The 21,802-nt window shown below is 47.7% G+C and overlaps 2 protein-coding genes across 2 annotated transcripts; both read left to right on the top strand.

The window, feature by feature from the left end:
• The first annotated feature begins 8,442 nt into the window (after nucleotides 1–8,442).
• LOC127338228 (uncharacterized) lies at nucleotides 8,443–10,430 on the top strand. The gene has a single exon (XM_051364434.2). The coding sequence runs from the start codon at nucleotides 8,443–8,445 to the stop codon at nucleotides 10,309–10,311; it is 1,869 nt and encodes a 622-aa protein (XP_051220394.2). The 3' UTR covers nucleotides 10,312–10,430.
• Nucleotides 10,431–13,949: 3,519 nt separating this feature from the next.
• Nucleotides 13,950–15,776, top strand: LOC127339385 (coatomer subunit beta-2-like). Its single transcript, XM_051365247.2, has one exon. It carries the CDS (start codon nucleotides 13,977–13,979, stop codon nucleotides 15,774–15,776), a length of 1,800 nt encoding a protein of 599 aa, XP_051221207.1. The 5' UTR covers nucleotides 13,950–13,976.
• The last annotated feature ends 6,026 nt before the right edge of the window (nucleotides 15,777–21,802 follow it).

Raw genomic sequence — 21,802 nt, 5'->3', positions numbered from 1 at the left:
TCTCAAACTCCCATAGAGCGTCTCCTTGGCAAGAAGGGTGATTATTCCTTTCTTAGAATTTTTGGGTGCGCATGTTGGCCAAATCTCCGTCCATATAATCAACGCAAACTGCAATTCCGATCCAAACAGTGTGTTTTTCTTGGATATAGCAGTCTTCATAAAGGCTATAAGTGTCTTGACATTTCGACTGGTCGTGTCTATATTTCTCGCGACATTGTGTTTGATGAAACGGTGTTTCCCTTCGCCTCTCTCCACTCCAATGCCGGAGCTCTGCTACGTGCTGAAATTAATCTTCTTCCTCTCAATTTGCAACCTTTGTCATTGCATAGTCATGAGGGGCACGATTTACATGTTGATTCTGATGATACTCCTACTGCTAATGCTTCTGCTGAGTCTATTCATCAGGAATCTGCCGAAAATTCGGTTCCAGGAGGACATTCTGATGCTTTTTCAAGTTCTGACACGTCTCCCGAGGCTGATTCTCCTCAATCATTGGAGCAGCCACAGCAGGGCCGATCGCCCTCGGGATCGCCAGCGACAGCACCTGGCAGCAGCTCTCGGGCAGAAACCCCTGTCGCGTCTGCCTCTCCGGACCACACCGGATCGTCTGTGGCTACGCCATCGCCCTCCGCTCAGCACACTGGATCCAATGTGCCCACTGGCAGCATGTCGCCTTCCTCGTCTGGATCGTCTGTGGCGCCTGATCCTGCGCCCCCCACTGCTGAACCACCACGGCTTCGGACACGGCTTCAGCATGGCATCGAGAAGCCCAAGATCATTACTGATGGCCGTGTGCGTTATGATCGGCTCCGTTTTGCAAATTTATGTGCTTCTGGTGAACCCTCGTCTGTTCAAGAGGCGCTTGCTGATCCAAAGTGGAAATCTGCCATGGATGAAGAGTATTCTGCATTGATGAAAAACAAAACCTGGCATCTTGTTCCATCTTCGCCTGGCCGAAATGTGATTGATTGCAAATGGATTTACAAAATTAAGAGGAAGGCAGACGGTACCATTGACAGATATAAAGCTCGCTTGGTTGCAAAAGGGTTTAAGCAACGCTATGGCATAGACTACGAGGACACTTTTAGTCCTGTGGTGAAGGCGGCGACCATTCGTTTGGTTCTGGCTCTTGCTGTGTCTAGAGGTTGGCACCTTCGTCAGCTTGATGTGAAGAACACGTTTTTACATGGTGTTCTGGAAGAAGAGGTTTATATGAAGCACCCCCCTGGTTATGAGGATGCTGCTCACCTGGGACACATTTGTCGGCTTGACAAAGCTTTGTATGGTCTAAAACAGGCACCTCGGGCTTGGTACTCTCGACTCAGTTCTAAACTTCAGTCTCTTGGTTTTTATGCCTCCAAGGCTGATACTTCTCTGTTTATCTACAACAAAGGGGGTGTAGTCATCTATATGCTTATTTATGTTGATGACATTGTTGTTGCTAGTTCATCAGAGAAGGCTGTTGGTGCTCTACTTCATGATCTTGGCATGGATTTTGCCTTGAAGGATTTGGGAGCGTTACACTATTTTCTTGGGATTGAGGTAAAAAAGGTACATGATGGTATCATTCTCTCTCAGGAAAAATATGCTAATGAACTTCTTAGCCGTGTGAATATGAAGATATGCAAAGCAGTGGATACTCCGTTGTCAGTATCTGAGAAGTTGTCTTTGACAGAAGGAGAAGCTTTGAGTAGTGATGATTCTACTCGCTACAGGAGTATTGTAGGTGCTCTACAGTATATTACTCTGACCAGACCAGATATTGCTTTCTCTGTCAACAAAGTTTGTCAGTTTCTTCATGCTCCTACAACAGTTCATTGGACAGCAGTAAAACGTATCTTGAGATATTTAAAAGGTACTTTGTCACTTGGACTGCGGTTAAGTAAGTCTGGCTCTACAATGGTCAGTGCTTTCTCAGATGCTGACTGGGCAGGATGTCTAGATGACAGGAGATCCACTGGTGGATTTGCAGTTTTCTTTGGATCCAATTTAGTCTCATGGAGTGCCAGAAAGCAAGCGACAGTGTCAAGGTCTAGTACAGAGGCTGAGTACAAGGCACTGGCTGATGCGACTGCTGAAGTCATTTGGTTGCAAGTTCTTCTTACAGAGTTGGGAGTGTCGCAGAGTAGAGCGGCGTGTTTGTGGTGTGACAATATTGGAGCTACATATCTCTCGAAGAATCCAGTGTTTCATGCTAGGACTAAGCATATAGAAGTGGATTATCATTTTGTTCGCGAGAGAGTTGCTCGGAAACTCCTGGACATACGGTTTATACCATCAGGAGATCAGGTGGCAGATGGATTCACTAAATCACTTTCTACAAGACAGCTAGGCATCTTTCGTCGCAATCTTAACTTAGATAAGTTATGATTGAGGGGGTGTGTTAAATAGTCTGTATATCTAGCTGTATATGTATTGTGTATTTGTACGTATGTCGGTTGTACAGGGTGTTGTACACCGACCCATCTCTGTAAGCCATCTGTCTATATAAGTCACACCGCGGCCCTTGTTTAGGGTTACGCATCCCATACACGTTTGATATAGGAAAGTGTCATTTTTTGATGCTTGAAAACCCATGGCCGTGGCAAATGTTTCAAAACGATGGAACCAGGCTCGTGGAGCCAGCTTTAGCCCATAGATTGATTTATTTAGGAGACAGACGAGAGAAGGATTAGATGGATCTTCGAAACCAGATGATTGTTGGCAATACACCGTTTCTGAAATTGTACCGTGAAGGAATGGGTTTTTAACGTTTTTAACATCTAGTTGATGTATGTGCCAGTGAGAGGGGAAACGGCTAGAGATAGCACAATACGGATGGTACTAGGTTTGACGACGGGGCTAAAAGTTTCATCGTAGTCGATTCCATATTCTTGCGAAAAACCCCGGACAACCCACCTAGCTTTATAGCAGAGAGAGAGCGCCATCAGAATTATATTTAATGCGAAAAGCCCATTTACCACTAACGATGTTGGCGCCTGGTGGAGGAGAGACTAAGGTCCATGTGTTGTTGTGAACTAGAGCATCGTACTCGGAGCGCATGGCGTCAAGCCAATTTGGGTCAGTCATGGCTTGTTTGTAGGAACGGGGAACAGAGGAAGAGGAGGAAGTGATGGAGAGATCAAACATGCGACGTGGCTGGACGATGCCATCTTGCAGCCGAGTGCGCATTGTGCGTGTAGGAGGCTGTGGTTGAGCTGGTTGAGAAGAGGCAGAAGGGAGGGGCGGAAGAGGACAGGGGAGACGGAGGGGTACGATCCGGGGGAGGCGGGGTGCGCGTAGTGCGATCCGGGGACGACGAGTACGCGTAGCAGGGGCTGAGCCATGTAGATCGACGTGATGTCGTGCATGGCGATTGACGTGGTGCACTGGAGGCGCTAGATGATGGAAAAGGAGAGGGTTAGGAGGAGAAGGGGTAGGATCGACGGGAGAGGAGGTGGCGGTGGATTGTGAGGCAAAATGGAAGATTGTCTCATCAAAGGTAACGTGGCGAGAAATATAAACACGGCGGTAACCTTTGTGTTCGTGACCGTAGCCGATAAACACACAAGGGATAGATCTCGGGGCAAGTTTGTCGGGGGCAGTGGAGGAGAGATTGTGAAAGCAGAGACAACCATAGACACGGAGATGATCATAGGAAGGAGGAGTGAAAGATACCTTGGTTGGCCGTGAAGTGGGAGGAGGCGCCGGAGTCTGCGATCCATCCACCTTGGTTCTGCAGCGACATCTCATGTAGAGCATTGATCAGGGCCTGCTACTGAAAGGACGTGTCGGGCGGAGCAGGCACAGTTGCAGTTGGAGGGGCGCTGAAGTGGGCGCGCAACATGTACGAGGGAGGCGGCGACGGAGGCTGCCCGTATCCAGGGGCGTTGGTGACGGAGGGCCGCGCGTAGTAGTAGGGCACGCCTCCGAACTGAGCAGGGGCGAAGGCGGTGTGGGCCTGGGGCAGAGGCGTCGGGCGGGGTCCATGGACGCCGCGGATCGGCATCTGCCAGGCCTAGACCATGCCAATCCAGGTGGGCCGCTGCGTCTGTTGCGGCGGCACCTGCGAGGTGGATCCATTGTTGTAGCCGCCGTGGTTGGAGTGCCACTTGCGTTTCTGGTTCCCTTGGTTGGGAAAGGGGGAACCAGGCGAGCCAAAGGATCCCTGGCCACCGTGGGTGGAGGCGGGAGCAGGATCCCGTGGCCGGTAGGAGAGGAGCACGGTGGCGGTGGCTGGTCTAGTTGGCGTTCCCGAACATCTTCTTGTCCATCGCCAGTTTGTCGACGGCGACAGTTAAAGTCATGGTCTCGGCCTCCTGCTGAATGAGTTTGCCCACGGTCTCGTGGCGCTGATGCAGACCAGAGACAAGTTGAATGAGAGGGGATACCCAAGGTCACGGAGTTCGTCAGAGATCGCCTTGAGCTCGGCGAGGTAGACGCTCAGAGTACGATCGAGCTGCTTGGTGAGGTGGAACGCCTTGGTGAGGATCATGGCCCGTGTCATCCCATTGTTTCGGAAGATGGATTCGACGGCCATCGAGCGCACCGATGTGGAGGCGGCGTGGATCGTGTCCTGCAGATCGACGAACAGAACGTCGAGGAGCCACGACTGGACGATGGCATCGACGGCGAGCCACTCGGGGTCGCCTGGACGCCTGACGTCCGTGTGCACGTGATCGAGCACTTGGTAGATGGTGAGCTTCCGCTCCAGCCGAGAACACCAGAGGGAGTAGGAGCCGCGACGCAGATCGAGCTCCGGGATCTGGCCCTTGAGAGAGAAGCCAGAGAGGGTGAAGGATTTGTGGCGCGGGGGAAGGGCGCCATGGGAGGAGGTCTCAGAGGTGGTGGAGGAGGAGGTGGCAGAGTTGGTGCTCGCGCTATTGGCGGCGGTGGTGCCAGTCATTGTGGGATCGAAGAGTCTGATACCATGCATGAAAGGAGATGTCAAGGTACTTGGTGTGCATACGCACTGACAACACAATTGGGGAGAGACTTGTATAGGATCTTCCCATTACGTAGGATCATAGGATCAACTTAGAGAAATCATACTTTGCCTATGCGAAAAAATCTGAAAATAATTAGCAACATGCATATAGGTTGTATCTACAACTCCAAAAAATTTCAGCTTAAAATATAATCTACAATTGGAGAAACAAAAAAGACAATTCTGTTGTGAATAGTGTCAGATCTGGTTGAATAGTATTTCACACTATTCACACCCAGATTTATCTTTTTTGTCTCTCTAAGTATATGTCGAATTTGAAGTTGCAAATTTTTGGCATTGCATATATAACATAGATGTCTGTTGTCATTTTTTTTCAGAATTTTTGAACATGTTTTGTCTTTGCAAAAAATTAATCTCATAGATCCTATCTAAGATCTGATCCTACCTAAGTCTTCCCCAACACCAATTGTATTGATGATCTGATGATTAGAGAGAGGTTTACATATAGGGGCCGATCCTAAGATGTCGGCGGTTGAGAGTGTGCTCTACCACATTACATGGGATAAGATCAGATAAGAAGAGACTAATTCTAGTCTTTATCTAGTGTCACTAGTGGAAAATAGGCCTAATGTCGCGGGCCGTAAGACCCTTTTGTCGCGGGCGGCCAGCCGCGATAACGGAGGCGCGACAAAAGGCCCCCCCCTTTTATCACGGGTCGCTTACCACCCACGACATAAGGTCCACCACGTGGCAACCACGGGGCGCGCAGGGGACACCCCCTTTTGTCGCGGGTGGTAACACCGCCCGCGACAAAAGGCCCTCTACGTGGCGCGCGCAGGACGCTGCTCCTTTAGGTATTTTCATTTTCATTTTCTTTTTACTTTTTACTTTTTTTTCTTTTTTACTTTTTTTCTTTTTGTTTGACTCGTTACTCTCTCACTTGGACCATTGTTAACACTAATTACACTTAATCTTTAGTCAAATTCAAGTGTTGGTCACACTTCCCGGTCGGTCACCCATCCTCACACTACTCCACCCTCAGCACGCTTAACTTCTCTGTTCTTTCCTGCTGTGTTCCCGCGAAGCTGATTGTACCTTGTTGTCAATACTACCATATCAATCTTATTAACTCTTATACCATTGTGTCACTTTTCTGTATTTTTTGAAAACAAAACAAAAATATATTTTTTAAGTAAACAATAATTTATAAGATAATAATATTAAATTCTAATGAAAGTAAAATAAGTAATAAAACTATTTTATTAAATAATATATCCATTATTCATATAATATGACATAATTAATATCTTTGAATCTGTAAATCGCAATTGGACAAATAATATGTCCATTATTATTAGAAAAAAGTGAGGAATTTAAATATAAATAATTTATTTTTTATTCATTTTTATTACTATTATTAAATAATATATATATTATTCATATAATATAGCATAATTAATATCTTTGAATCTGTAAATCGCAATTGAACAAATAATACGTCCATTATTATTAAAAAAATGTGAGGAATTTAAATATAAATAATTTATTTATTTTCATTATTATTACAATTATTAAATAATATATCCATTATTCATATAATATGGCATAATTAATATCTTTGAATCTGTAAATCGCAATTGGACAAATAATACGTCCATTATTATTAAAAAAATGTGAGGAATTTAAATATCAATAATTTATTTTTTATTCATTTTTTATTACTATTATTAAATAATATATCCATCATTCATATAATATGGCATAATTAATATCTTTGAATCTGTAAATCGCAATTGGACAAATAATATGTCCATTATTATTAGAAAAATGTGAGGAACTTAAATATGAAATAATTTATTTTTTATTCATTTTTATTACTATTATTAAATAATATATCTATTGTCTTTTCTTTTGGTCTTGTCTTTTTTTGCGAAAGACTTAACACTTTCTCGTGGTTTTTTTTGTCGAAAACCCATAAGTGGTACCAATTTGGTTGATTTAGCTTGATAATTTGTGGTTATATGCTATTAGTGCAAGCCCTACCGCTTAAAAGAGGTCGATCAGAAGCATGTTGACCCAAATATGAAACGAAATCGTATGTGTACGTGGTACAATGCGGTAGGGAGGCAGTCATTGCAGTACACATCGACGTCGATCTAGCCGGCCGTACGCGCTGCGATTAATTATTCAAGCGCGGGACTAGTAATATGCTGTCGTTGCAGGGCATGATTGTACGTACTGTCAGGCTAGCTGGCTGGCTGTATATATAGGGGATCGTTTGTCGCGGGCCGTATCACGACCCACGACAAAAGGGGTGCCAGCAGGCCGTGGCCAGCCTCGGACCCCTTTTGTCGCGGGTCGTAGTACGGCCCGCGACAAAAGGCCGCGACAAAAGACTCAGAGCCATCCAGCTGGTTTCGGGGCGACGTGGCCAGGCCATTTGTCGCGGCTCCAGACGCGGCCGCGATAAAAAGCTTGTACGAAAGCCCTGTTTTCCACTAGTGTGTGACTAAGTCTAGTCTAACACATATTTATGACTTTATGTCATCTTCGGCATCGGTAGATGTTGCTAGTCTGCAGTTTTGATGGCATGTGTTATGTTGTGTACTGTCAACATCCAACTTTATTTAGGGTATTGTATATAAGCTCGTTTACCTTGGTGTTTATAAGCACGCAAGACTACTTTGGCCAGAGTGAGCTAGGGTGGATTGCTCGGTCTGTCTGAACTGTCAACAAGTTCATCTCGGGAGCTTGTCACGAGAACACCATTACATGCACATTAATGTTTAATGGACAAGTTTGACGTATTGCAAAACTTAAGCATCAACACCTTAGCAACAGGCTCAGTTTGTGAGCGTCGAGCTGGAGCCTTGATTCATAACAAGTCCACTTGCAGAGAAAAGAGCTTATCGCCAGTTCTGAGACATGATCACCCCCGTGTACGCGAGCTGCGCCTCTTCTCTCCTACCCACGTCTCTTCTTTGCGAGCTGCTCCCCATTAATGTGCAGGTACACCATCCACCGCATCGTTTGCGCAGGCAGCACACACACAACTATACAAGTCACAGGCTAAAAGGAGAGGCAAGTAGCTAAGCAGCCAATCAAGCAAACGCATGCAGAGTACAGCTACATAGCACACATGCATGAGCAGCTAGCTCACTCACGTCGATGCATGGGGAGTCCAAATCGAAAGCCCATTTAAGAATGCGGCGCGAACCAAAGCAGAGTTCATCGGCCTGATCACAGGCACGCATCCAGAAGACGTTTTAGCCATGTCAACGCTCCCCGTCTCGCCACCAAACCGAAAGCAGGTTCGTGTCCAAGCCAATTTAATCCAAAGCCGATGCGCGTAGGTGTTCGTGGTGTTTAAATACCGCGACCTCCGGCTTCCCCAGCACACACAGAGCGAGCAGTACCACCATTCGCCCGTACGTGCGAACAGGAAGGTAGTGTACTGATCGAGGGGTGAGCTCGCGGCTGGAAAGGCGCGGTTCCGATCGATGGGGAGCCGGGCAATGGCGTGTCTGCTGCTGCTGGCGCTTGGGTGGGCGACGAGCGCCGCCGCCTGGCGCGAGCCCGTGCCCTGGAGCGCGGACATGGTTGCAGCAAAGGGCTGCGACAAGAAGAAGCATGGTAAGGGTGGTGGCGTTGGTGCAGGGGGTGGAGCGGGCGGTGGTGTTGGTGGAGGCGGAGGTATGGGCGGCGGAGGAGGATTTGGGGGAGGAGGTGGTGTAGGCGGCGGCGCCGGCGGTGGCATGGGCGGTGGTGCAGGTTTTGGAAGCGGAGGAGGTGTAGGAGGCGGCGAAGGAGCTGGGTTAGGTGCTGGTGGTGGTCTCGGAGGCGGAGCAGGAGCTGGCTTAGGTGCTGGTGGTGGACTCGGAGGTGGAGCAGGAGCTGGTGGTGGTGGCGGCGCTGGCATGGGTGGTGGAGGTGGTTTCGGAGGTGGAGGTGGAGCCGGAGGTGGCATGGGTGCTAGCGGTGGAGGTGGATTCGGAGGAGGAGCTGGTGGCGGAATGGGTTCCGGTGGTGGATTTGGAGGAGGTACCGGTGGAGGAATGGGCGCTGGTGGTGGGCTTGGAGGAGGAGCCGGTGGAGGAGATGGTGGAGGCATTGGCAGTGGTGGGGGACTTGGAGGAGGAGGCGGAGGAGGAGGCGGAGCAGGTGGTGGAGGAGGATTTGGTGGCGGTGCAGGTGTTGGCGCCGGAGGAGGCTTGGGTGATGATACTGGTCTTGGTGGTGGCATTGGAGGTGGTGCCGGTGGTGGAGCCGGAGGAGGCCTGGGTGGCGGTTCTGGAGGTGGTATAGGTGGCGGTAGCGGTGGAGGCTTTGGAGGCAGCGGCGGTTCTGGTGGAGGCATTGGTGGTGGAAGTGGTGGAGGCTTTGGAGGTGGCGGCGGTGCAGGTGGAGGGAAGGGCGGTGGTTTCGGTGGTGGTGCAGGTGGAGGGAAGGGCGGTGGTTTCAGTGGTGGTGTCGGTGGAGGCATGGGCGGTGGTTCTGGTGGAGGCATTGGCGGTGGAAGTGGTGGAGGCTTTGGAGGTGGTGGCGGTGCAGGTGGAGGGAAGGGCGGTGGTGTTGGCGGAGGCATGGGCGGTGGAAGTGGTGTAGGCGTTGGCGGTGGAAGCGGTGGAGGCTTTGGAGGTGGGGGTGGTATGGGTGGTGGTTCTGGTGGAGGCATTGGCGGTGGAAGTGGTGGAGGCTTTGGAGCTGGCGGCGGTGCAGGTGGTGGCGTAGGCACCGGTGTAGGGAAGGGTGGTGGTTTTGGTGGTGGCGTTGGTGGAGGCATGGGTGGTGGAAGTGGTGGAGGATTTGGTGTCGGAGCTGGTTCCGGTGCAGGAATGGGCTTCGGGGGAGGCGCTGGTGCAGGTGTCGGTTTAGGAGATGGTCTTGGGGGAGGAGGAGGTCTCGGAGACGGTGGTGGCACGGGTGGTGGTTTTGGAGCTGGTAGTGGCATAGGTGGTGGTTTTGGAGGTGGTGGTGGTGTTGGAGGAGGATTTGGGGGAGGAGGTTCAGGAGGCGGATTTGGAAGTGGCGGTGGCGTGGGCGGAGGCATGGGATCTGGTGTCGGAGGCGGCTTTGGAACAGGCAGCGGTGGCGGCATCGGTGGAGGGAGTGGATTTGGCAAAGGAACTGGTAGCGGTGGAGGCATAGACAGAGGATCGAGCAAGGGTGTTGGCCGGGGAGGTAGCCCAGGTGGAGGTGGCGGAGTGGGCAAGAGCGTTGGCACCACCGTTGGTCTTGGTGCTGGCGGTAGCACCGGTGGAGACGGTAGAGCGGGCCACAACATCGGTGCCAGAGCTAGCGGCGGTGGACGAAATCATGGCGGGAAGCACCATGGTGGAAGCTATAATAGTAGAAAAATTACCAAGCTAGGATGTTTGAACTGAATTGTAGGTGCGAGAGTATACAGGTACAATAGGTGATGCCACCACGGTGATCCTTGTGATTTGAATGACTCATTTGATATGATTGGTTAATAATAAGGAAAGCCTATTTGCAACGCCCACCTAATGTTTCTTTTTTACAATTTGTTAACTAGTTTTAAAACACGACTTTATCATTTCCATGTCCATCAAAGTTGTAGCAACAGGTGGAAAACTGCACAGAAACTTATAAGTACTCTATATCTAAGAATGTGTGATTGTTCAAATGCATATTTATGCACTTAAAGCGTGCATGATTTAAAAGATACATAAATACCTGATTGAGAAAAACATCAAATAAGACATAGAAATAGAGTTTACATTTTTTTTAACCATTTCTATAATTATATTTTACCGAATACTTTTTGCAGTATAGCAAGACATTTCACTGTTTAGCGGAAGCGAACCTCACACCTTTCACAGAGTAGGGTAAACATTGAAGGAGGGACAAAGTAGCTACCTTATCTTCACCAAACATTTTCATTACAAGTTACACTGTGTGTACATGTATTGTTTCTATTATTTTTCATGTTTTCTATACTTGCTATTTTTTGGACGATGGGTCGATCCGATCCTCCGCCTACACAACCGTAGTATGTAGTTGCGCTGGGCCATCTGATATCCCGAACCATCCATCCCCGTGTTCCTCTCTTCCTCTCCTCCTGCAAAGTCAGTTGGAAAAACACACACACAAATCTCCTTATCCTCTCACCGCACAACACCCTAGCCCAACGCGGCACCAACCCTCTGGCTTGCAATACTATGGCAGCGCCTGAGTTGCTCGGTTGCAACAGGAACACCTCCCGAGGTTGCAACAACGGTAGCCGGCGGCAGCTGGGCGCTTGCAACAATGGTTAGTGAAGCTCGCATCGAGGTTATAACATCTCTCATTTACGTTATTGCGAATATATGAACTTATTTTATTCATATGGTCGCGTTATATTTATGGGAAAATTTGCTACATGACACTACTATTTTCTGGCATTTTCTGAAACACACTGCTCGATTATGTCTTTGCCAGGTACCATTACAATTTTGTGGCACATTTGCTAGAACACACCACCTGGCTGAACACGGAAAGTTTTGCCCATTGTCTTCAAAACCAGTCATCCCACACAAAAGTGCAAAACTTTCTGTTTTTGGTTAGGTGGTGTGTTCTGGCAAATGTGTTACAAAATTATAATGGTACCTAGCAAAGATACAATCGGGTGGTGTGTTTGAGCAAATGCCAAAAAATAACGGTGTCCTGTAGCAAAATTTCCCTATATTTATTCATTCTATCATCTTACGACTATTTATTCTACGAGGGTTTCATTAAACTTGTATTATCATTTGGGTTGTATGGTCTGCCAATCTACTTATGCGTGTATCTATTCGAATCACATCCTAGTATATCTGTATTTGAATCCACAACCGGTCATTATCCGATCCAGTCTAAATATGTCGAATTTTTGTTATAGGATATGGTAACCAATAAATCCGATCTGATTACATCCCTATAATCTTGTGATGTATAACACCAAGACAATCCTAGTTTATATGGTAGATATTTTTAATTCGTGCTAGTGAAGCTTACCCGTACCACAGATTTGTTTACCAATTCTAGTCTTGAGGGATACCATCATTTTTCTCCCTTTCCTGGGATCACAATTGACTTTAATCCAACTAGCATATGGACTTCTAGCAAAAAAGTTAGTCCGTGAATTGTCTTGCCATAAATCAATCAGAACCATGTAGGGGCGTAGATGCACTTTCAAGCTCCCATCTTGAAATCAGAGATTTTAAGAAATAGGTAAAACACTTTACATATTTGCTGACAAGCATCAGTCCCTCGACTCGTAACTTACCCATTCATTGAAAATTAACTTTTCTGATGATTAATACGCCTCAAAATTTATGAGAACGTTCACTAAAGATACAACTCTGAAAAAAAATATCTAAAGATAGGTGACCCCTCTATAGTATATACGCATGTCTACCTTATGTTGAACAATGAGAAAGGGCAGATTGCGAAGCTTTTTTCATAGACCTTTAGTAGTTTCTAGTACATCTATTGCTAAGCAAATTAAAGAACCTTCCAAGTTCGGGGTAATTTTAATTTTGGGGGCTACCAAATACTTCAAAACTTTGAATGCATTTACATCTTTTCTGGGTCATGTGAATGGGACTGACCTTGAGGAGTTGAGGGCTAATTATTTTGTGGGAAAAGCTAAGTCTGCCTGCACCTTGTCAATATCCCAAAGCAATCTTATGATTTCACAGACGTTTGCAATTGCTAAACTAAAATATATAACTATCACTTTGTTTTAAAAAGATAACTACTATGAATTTTACGGAAATAAAATGAGCACATCACATTATATTGGAAGCCCTTCCAACATCATTAAGGCATTTGGTAGAAATTTGCCCCTTCCGCTCCTCCTCCACCACCCCGGAACCCTAGCTGCCGCCCTCCCTAATTCCCCTCCCGCCGATGCCGGATCCTAGCCGGGCAAAGCCCGTGCGTGAGGATGATGGCAGCGGTGGAGCTCCCCTTCGTTGCGGCTCAGAGACGTGGCTGCGGTGATGGATCTTGAGCGGGTGCCTCGGGACGACGTATGCGTGGTCATGGCGCCGTTCATGTAGCGATGTGGCATCCTCCACCTTTGGATGCGCTCCACGGTGAGGAGGAGACGGTGATCCAGTTGCTAAAGCAGGTGAGGATGCAACCATCGACGACGGCTCATGTGGGTGTCGTATTCCTCGTTGGAGGTGATGGTGGGGCATCTCTCGTTCCATTGTTTCCGGGGGAAAGCTCAGATCCGGGGGAGGCCACCATTGACGGCGGCGCCCGTGGGTGTAGGCCTCGTTGGAGGCATTATGTGGCCCTCCTCGATCGGATGAGCGCTCCCGTTTCACCTAGAGGGTGTCTCGAGATATGCAATATTCCATGTTCCTAGTTGATAAGGAGTTTTCATGTTTTTAGAGCACAAGGTTATGTTGGCATGACTTCCACTCATTGCAGGGTGTGTAGATGTTGTGTGGTAGCTTCGGGTTTGTTGATGTATGATTTTTGTCAAATATTTTAATAACGGTTTTGCTATGTCTCAGTCAACTGAGATTTTCTTAAGTCTAAGTCAATTACAAAAAAGTGCTTGAGTTGCACTTTTCTGTTAAAAAAGTGCAATTGCACTTTTCTGCCAGAAATGTGCAACTGAACCGAGTTGCACTTTTTTTTGAACTGCAGTTGCACTTTTCTGAGTTGACTGAGACTTAAGAAAATCTCAGTCAACTTAGACATAGACACACCCTTTTAATAAAGAAGATGGTACTTATCTATCCATGCGAGACTGAGATATAGCCTCCATTTTGAAGAAAAGAAGACATTTTATTTTGTGCAGACTTAAGCAGGGAAAAAAAATGCCCTAATTCATACGGATTCCCAATGAAGCAAACGATGCCTTAGACTAGGGGGACCCATCACGGCCCGAAGCTCCGAATGCCCGCATCGCCTCTTCAGCCCCTGTTCCCGCTCCAGCCGCCCAGATCCTAACCCGCCTCAGCCCCGGCCTGATCCAACTATCCAACCACTGTCACCCCTAGCTAGCCGCCGGCACCTTCCGGCGCGGGTGCCCAGCAGACCCGGCGCCATGGACAAGCCGTGCACGTTGATGATCCACTTCGAAAAGGGCTCCGCCGCCATGGCGAACGTGATCAATTCGGATCTGGAGGGCAGCGACGTTGCCGCCAAGACGGAGGCCATGAAGCGCGCGGTCATGCTCCTCCTCAATGGCGAGACCCTGCCGAAGCTCTTCCTCACCGTCGTCCGCTACGTCCTCCCCTCGGAGGACCACACCGTCCAGAAGCTACTGCTCCTCTACCTTGAGATCATCGACAAGCGCGACCCCGCTGGCCGCGTCCTCCCGGAGATGATCCTCGTCTGCCAGAAGCTCCGCCACAACCTGCGGCACCCCAACGAGTACATCCGCGGTGTCACGTTGCGGTTCCTCTGCTGCCTCTCTGAGCCGGAGATCCTGGAGCCGCTGGTGCCGTCCATCCTCGAGAACCTCGACCACCGCCACCACTTCGTCCGCCGCCACGCGCTGTCGGCGATCTCCGCGATCTACCGCCTCCCTCATGGTGACCAGCTCATCTCTGACGATGCCCCGGAGCTCGTCGAGCGCGCAGTCGCTTCGGAGCAGGACGCTTCCGCGCGGCGGAATGCGTTCCTCGTGCTCTGCCTATGTGCGCAAGAACGTGCTCTTGTGCACCTATTCTCCAACGCTCAACGTGTTACCCAGTGGCCTGATCTCCTGCAGATGGCGGCGGTAGAGCTCATCCGCAAGGTCTGCAGTTGTCCGAACCGTGCTGACAAGGGCAGGTATATCAAGATCATCGTCTCGCTCCTCTCTTCCCCCAGCACAGCTGTTGTGTACGAGTGTGCCGGTGCGCTTGCCTCGCTCTCCTCGGCGCCCACTGATGCACGTGCTGCTGCCAACACATACAACAAGCTGCTCTCATCGCAGAGTGACAACAATGTCAGACTCATCCTCCTGGACCGTCTGAATGAGCTGCGCAGGTCACACCGACATGTGATGGTGGATGTTGTGAACGATGTGCTGCGTGCACTTGCCATCCCCAACTTAGACGTCAAGAGTAAGGTGCTGGATTTGGTGCTTGGTCTGCTCACTCCTCGTAATGTCAAGGAGGTAGTGCTTTACCTCAAGAAGGAGGCTGGCAAGACGAAATCAGGGGAGTACCGCCGGATGCTGTTGCAAGCTATCCATGAATGTGCCGTGGAGGTCCCAAAGGTGGCTGGATCGGTGGGGCACCTCCTCATGGACTTCCTTGGTGGCACTAATGCTGCTGCGGCCGTTGATGTTGTGTTGTTTGTGCGCGAGATCATCGCGACGACGACTGATGCCAAGCTGCGTGCGTCCATGATCCGGAGGCTGAGTGACACCTTCTATCGGATCCGCGCGTCCCGTGTATGTTCAATCGCTCTCTCGATCCTTGGGGAGTACTCCCTGTCGTTAGCAGAGGTCGAGAGGGCCATTTCCACCATCAGGCAGTGCCTTGGGGATCCACCGTTCTCCACTGTCTCAACGGATGGAGAGACAACTGATCCCTCCAAGCCAGCCCAGCCGATGGTGAACTCTGTCACCCTGTCTTCCAGGAGGCCTGTTGTTCCTGCAGATGGCACACTGAGTGCTGCTAACGAGGCCATTTCGACTCCATCAGTTACTCCTGTATCATCGGCATCGACCCTGAATCTCAGATCACTCATTCTATCAGGCGATTTCTGCTTGGCTGCAGTTGTTGCCTCTACTCTTACCAAACTGGTACTGAGGCTGCAGGAGCTGCAGCCCTCAAAGGCTGAAGCAAAAAAGGCTTGTACTGGGGCCTTGCTGGTCATGACGTCCATTCTCCAGCTGCAGTCATCCTCCTAAATCTGATTTGCAACTTGATAAACAAAAAAGACAAATCAGGGCTGTGAGTAGTACCATATCCACATTTATAGTGAACAGTATCTTACTAGTACCATTCACGGCCAGATTTGTGTTTTTGTATTCAGACTTTCAGAGTTGTGTATCGGCTATTTATCTGAATTGTTGCCACATATTAAGATGCATGTAGTATGAATGCTAGAAAATCAAAAAAATTGAAGACTTTGAATGCCGACTTAGGGCTTACTACGCTTTTTTGTTTGTTTGAGAAATTGCACTAATCTATTAAAAATAATCAACCAGAGAGCAAGAATAGAGCGGGAAGGGCTTATTCTGACCTCCTTCGCTTCCGTACCAGCCAGGGCTTAGTGTACTAGTACATCCAATGGTGCTCATGCATGCTGTATGCGCCATCGGTATTTTTCATGCTCCATGTATACGACACAATATTGTGAATGGTACTTGCATAGTCTTCATTGGAATTCTGAGCTGGTGGTAAGTCGTGAGCAGCCTAGTTGAACATGAAAGGTTTAGCTATATGGGTGTGACTAGTTTTAAGTCTACTGAGAACTAAGTTAGCTCTAAGTAGAATGATGTTATTGAAACTCAATTATAACCTACGTGTTAGTGGCAACCCATGCATGCTGCAACTTATCGTTAGCACATGAAACAAATCTAACGATTTGGTGGTTTTTGCCCTAGTTGCAATCTCAATTGCAAATAAAAAATCAACCCTGCAACTAAAAAAATCTCAGTTGCAACCCAACTTACAACTCAAGTGTATGAATCACAATCTAAATCTGACGTTGTATGAGTCTACTGAGCATAGCTTAGTTTTCTGAGAACTAGAAATTACGTATGTGGGGCCCATTTAGGCTGGGAGCCTTTTTAATAAATAAACATATCTTTTAACTGTCAATAATCCGAGATACCTCTCGGACTTCTCCGAACACCATTCAATACGCTCGGAATACTTTTCCGACTTTCTCTCTCAATTTCGATGGATCCAAAACTATCTTAATAGTTTAACTCTTAAGTGTGTTACCCGGCCTACGGTTCAGGAATAACACAGACATGATCGAGATTATTCTCCGATCAATGATCACCAGGGTGTCTGGAGAACCATAGTGATCCCTATGCATTCCACGAAGATATGATCGTCGTAGTTCGATCTCGTTACCGAAAAGGCTATTCAACTCGTTCCGTGTGATTCCATCCTCATGACCTAGTTATATGCTGCGTAACTTCATGTATATAATCTCACCGAGTGGGTCCGATGTATCTCTCTGTCACGCGGATGAACAGATCCCGCTATTGGTACATACGCCTGAACCCATCCCATTGGAATACCCAACTACACCTTTATGATCACCATGTTACGGAGTGGCAGTTGACGCAATCAAAGCAGCCTCCGATGACAGTGATTACGATTTGATCTTACGGTCTAAGGATTAGGTCACTACGCGTGGCAGATGTGCTATGTGTGAAGAGCTGGAGGATACTAACCATATCTTCTTCCATTGCACCTTAGCTAGGCTAACGTGGAGCGCAAGTAGGGTGCTGGACCAAGCATGTAACCCTGCTTGCTTTACTAATGTTTACCGCTTAATAAGTAGATTTAATGTACAACCTAGGAGGATCATGTGGATTTGTTGTGTTGTGATGTGTTGGATGCTTTGAAACATTAGAAACAAGTACACGATGAAGCGAAAGTTTCCAACACATCCGCTGGATTGCTTGCACAAAATGTTATCTTACCTCCAGGTGCACAAAATTAATTTCTACAAAAAGATCCCTAACACATTCAGAACTATTTAAATTTGAGCTTCAAATTCGAATTTCGATTAAAATATTTGTTTCCATCTTGGTCGCTCTACTCGCCACTCATCTGTAGTCCATCGCCGCCCCTTCATCGCTTCGCTCGGTGCGGAGGGCTCCCACGTCTGCGTCTTCCCTCGCTAGGAGAGATGTGCAAGACACCTGCAATCGATTGCTCCATCGCCACGATTCCGTTGATCCACTCTCCCTCCATGTAGAGCGATCACTCCGATGCTCGAGTGCTTCTTGTCCGATCTTAGAAGTCTTCCGCTTCCGCCTAATAAAATCTATGTCCCTGATGCCAGATTTCTGCTAGAGGCTCGCGGTAGAATGCATCTCCGTCCTATGTAATAAGAATCTTGTTCGTGTTCCGCTGCCATAATATATATTGGTCTTTTTTTACTAAGTTATCCCATTGACATTATTCCTGGGGTGAGAATGGAAGATATCTGGATCATTTGGATCGGGGTGTCACAGGTGTTAGAGTTTGTTTTCTTGTATACATACGGTATGGAGTAGTACTCCACCAGTACTCTATACGTCCTTGTATCTTACCCTCAGGGGTTTTTTCCCTGATATATAACACGGAACCGATGCCCTAGAAGGGTACGCATCGTTCTCCAAAATAATCGTTCGCTCCAACATGGTATCGAGAGCTATCCTCTTCCCATCTAGCCGCCGCCACCGGTGCTGACCTCCTTCACCGCCGCCGGCCTCCTTTCCCCTCAACAAAACAACCAGAAACTCCTCCCTCCTCTAGGTCACGACCAAACCTCCCAATTCCCCTAGCCTTTTCTCCCCAAAACCCTCCCTCCTCTCAAACCCTAGTTTGCCATGTCCTCTTCTACACATCAGTCGGTCACCATTGCTGCTCTGCTGGCCACGAAGCTCAACCGCGACAACTTCCTCTCCTGGCAGACGCAGATTCTGCCCTCTCTCCGTGGCGCCCGTGTCATCGGTTTCCTGGATGATACCGACAAAGCTCCGCCCGAAACCATGGGAGCAGAGGACGCGGACAAGAAGACAATAACCATCCCCAACCCCGAGTATGAGACCTGGGTCACCAAGGATCAAGCTGTGGAGAGATACCTCGTCAATTCCCTTGGCGATGATCTACTCTCTCATGTGTATGGCCTGGTTCACGCCCACGAGGTTTGGAAGGCTATTCTTGAACTTTTCTCCACCCAATCCAAGTCTCGTGTTTCATTGATGCGTGGATCTCTCACAAATACTGTAACATCCCAAGTTTCAACAATAATAAACAAGAAAGAGAAATTCCCCAAACCCAAAATTTGCAATTAACAAAAACTTTTTCTATGCATATAGTGCCACATATAGATATATGCATTTGAGTGATATTCTTTTGTGCAATTGCCATGATGAGTGTTAGTATGATTAAATATTGTTATATGAACACTAACCAAGATCACTAAACCCTAAATTGAGAAGAATTAGAGAAAATGGGAAAAACCCATTTCTCACTCACATACCCTTTATGTAAAATAACAAATCCTCAACCAAGGCCAAGATTGCTTGCCCCATTGCTTCTAAAATGCTTCAATGTGATAAACTAACACTTTTGCATCCTTGGATCAAGAATCAAATCAAAAGAAATCAAGATTTCATCATACATGTGATAATGGTCACTTAACCCAAAATTATTTTCTTCACTACTTTACCCCTCTGTATTTCTCAAATCTTAAACTAAGCAAGGTCAACTAAAGCCAGGTCATCCAAGACCATGTCAAGGTGAGTAACTTTGATGTTGACCACCCTCCCTAAAGTTGACTAGGTTGACCAGAATAAGAGGGCAAAGAGGGAACCCGGGAGAGAAAAGAAGATCACCCCAAATTTTGAAAAGTTGCAAATCAATTCCAAATTGAGTGCCACCACCACCAATACATCACAATATTTATATAAATGAGATTCACCAAAAAGAATTTCAAAATTCAAAAGAAAAGTTCATGCGGCCATATGATCGAACACCTTGCAGGCAGCTTTTCCAATTTGAGACACACCCTTTTACACACTGGTTTCTTCCCTAAACCCCTTTAATTCTTGATCATCACACTCTCTTACCACCCCTGCTTCACCCTAGTACCTGCCCTGGTCGATTAAAGTGAGAGGAGGAAGAAGAAAAACCCTAAAACTATGCCGTGCCATGTACCCCGGCCACCTTTGGGCATCCCTCTCTCTGGCCTCCCTCTCAACCTTTCCTCTTGTCCTTGAGCATCTCTGGAGCACCAGGATCACGCCCGTACCACTGGATCGATCGCCACCGCACGGCCTTGCCCGAACGCCCGTGTCCAAACCTTGCCAGGACGTGCCAGCCGGCGTGGTGATCACGCCCTGGACGCGCAAGGACGTCGTCCACTTGCACGCCACCGTCCTCGCCCTGCATCCCTAGCACCGCCTCGAGCATCGCCTCTGCACCCTCTACAAGCTAGACGAACGCCCGTGCACCACCTGCACCGTCGCCGTCGCCCGAGACGAAATGATGCCGCGCGCCCAGTGATAGACATTGCACGCGCCCGAGCAATCCCATCCCCTTTTGCTGCGCCAGCTACTCCTCGAGCATCGCCAGGACAAGGCCTACACGCTCCCGTCCTTCGCTTGCCCTTTCACTCGCTGGAAACGCCACGCCATGGCCGCGCCCTTGCAGCACCCCGCGGCACCCCTCGCCGCTATAAATAGAGGCCCTCCCAGCAAGCTCCTCTCACACCACTCGACTCCCCTCTCACCACTGATCTTCCTCACCACCTTAGTTCGTTCGATTGCCGCCGGAGGAGGAGCAATTTCAAGATCGGAGCCGCCGGGGGACGCAGCTCACCGTCGACGATTGGCGCCACCCCAAGCGCCGCCGCTGCTCCCAACCTCTTCCCCATCGACTACACCTTCACCGCGCATCTTGCACGAGTCCTGCATCGGCCTGGTAGGTTCCCCGACCCCCTACGCCGCCGTGCCCTCGTCGAGAATCCCGCCGGGGCGACGACGCTCCCAGCCGTAGATCTCTGTTCTAATCCTACGGCCATTCTTTCGCGTACCGTTTCGCCGTGTAAAGAGGCGCCGACAGGTGGCCCCCACCCTGTCAGCGCGGCCCGAGCGCGCCAGCCGCGTGTTGGGCTGCGAAGTGCTGCCGAATTTCGTTTTGGCCCAATAACTTTTCCCGCCTAGCCCACCAATTCAAATCCAGTTTATTCTTTATCCAAATTTTGCTCTGCTGAATGTTTAGTAAAATTTGAATAATTTGAATTCTACCAAACCAAATCTAGCAAACTTTATACCGTTGGAAAGCCCATGAAATTATCTATCCAATGCCACTGGCCCCATCTCCATTTTCGTTGTAGATTTAATTTGACAAAAAAGACAAGACATGGACTTTTGCACATTCAAACTATATTTAAAATTCAACCAAAATAGATTTTGAAGTAATTCCAATTCTAATAAATCACAAATGATGTCCTCTAATTGATTATGCAATAACATAGCCCTGTTGTTTGTATGATCATGGACTAGATCAAATAAAATGGCTATGTAGTCATTTCTATAGCATTTTAAAGTGGAATTCAAACTCAACCCCAATATGAGAATTACCTCTCATTTAAATTTTGATCCTAAGTACTAATAACCAGGGGGAATGACTTAGGCTAATGAACCCTTGAGAATTATTACTTAGAGATTTTAATTCATTTAAATGTTAAGTTTTAAAACTATGTGAAGTATAGCACTTCAATTAAAATGAACTCACATATAATAGATATGAAATGTTGACTTTGGGGTCAACCTATATTTCATACCCTATTATTATATGGAGAGATTAAATCTTAATATTAGGTAATGCAAAGAAATGAAATTCTTTTAAAGACTTAATTACCAAATATCAGAAATAGGAATAATGAGAGGAAATTATTTTCTCTCTACTAAAGACAAATCAAATAACCCACCATGCCATGTTTGATTGATACTAGGACTAGTGTGTGAACTCTTTGAGTGTTTCTAGTTTAGTATGTGAGCTTGGTTTAGTATTTATACCTCGTATTCGTATATAGACGCTAGTAACGAGGAATACCAAGAGGAGGAGGGCTACTCTCAGGAAGAAGAAGAGAACTTCGATAACTACCCAGCTCAAGGCAAGCTAACCCTTGCTAAACACAAGTGCTTAGCTCTACAAGAGCAAAGGCACCATCACACTTTACTTTTATGTATTACCT

Source organism: Lolium perenne, chromosome 3, assembly GCF_019359855.2.
Source record: "Lolium perenne isolate Kyuss_39 chromosome 3, Kyuss_2.0, whole genome shotgun sequence".
NCBI lineage: Eukaryota > Viridiplantae > Streptophyta > Magnoliopsida > Poales > Poaceae > Lolium > Lolium perenne.
Note: the sequence above shows the minus strand (reverse complement) of the source record. Positions and strands in the feature narration are given on the sequence as shown.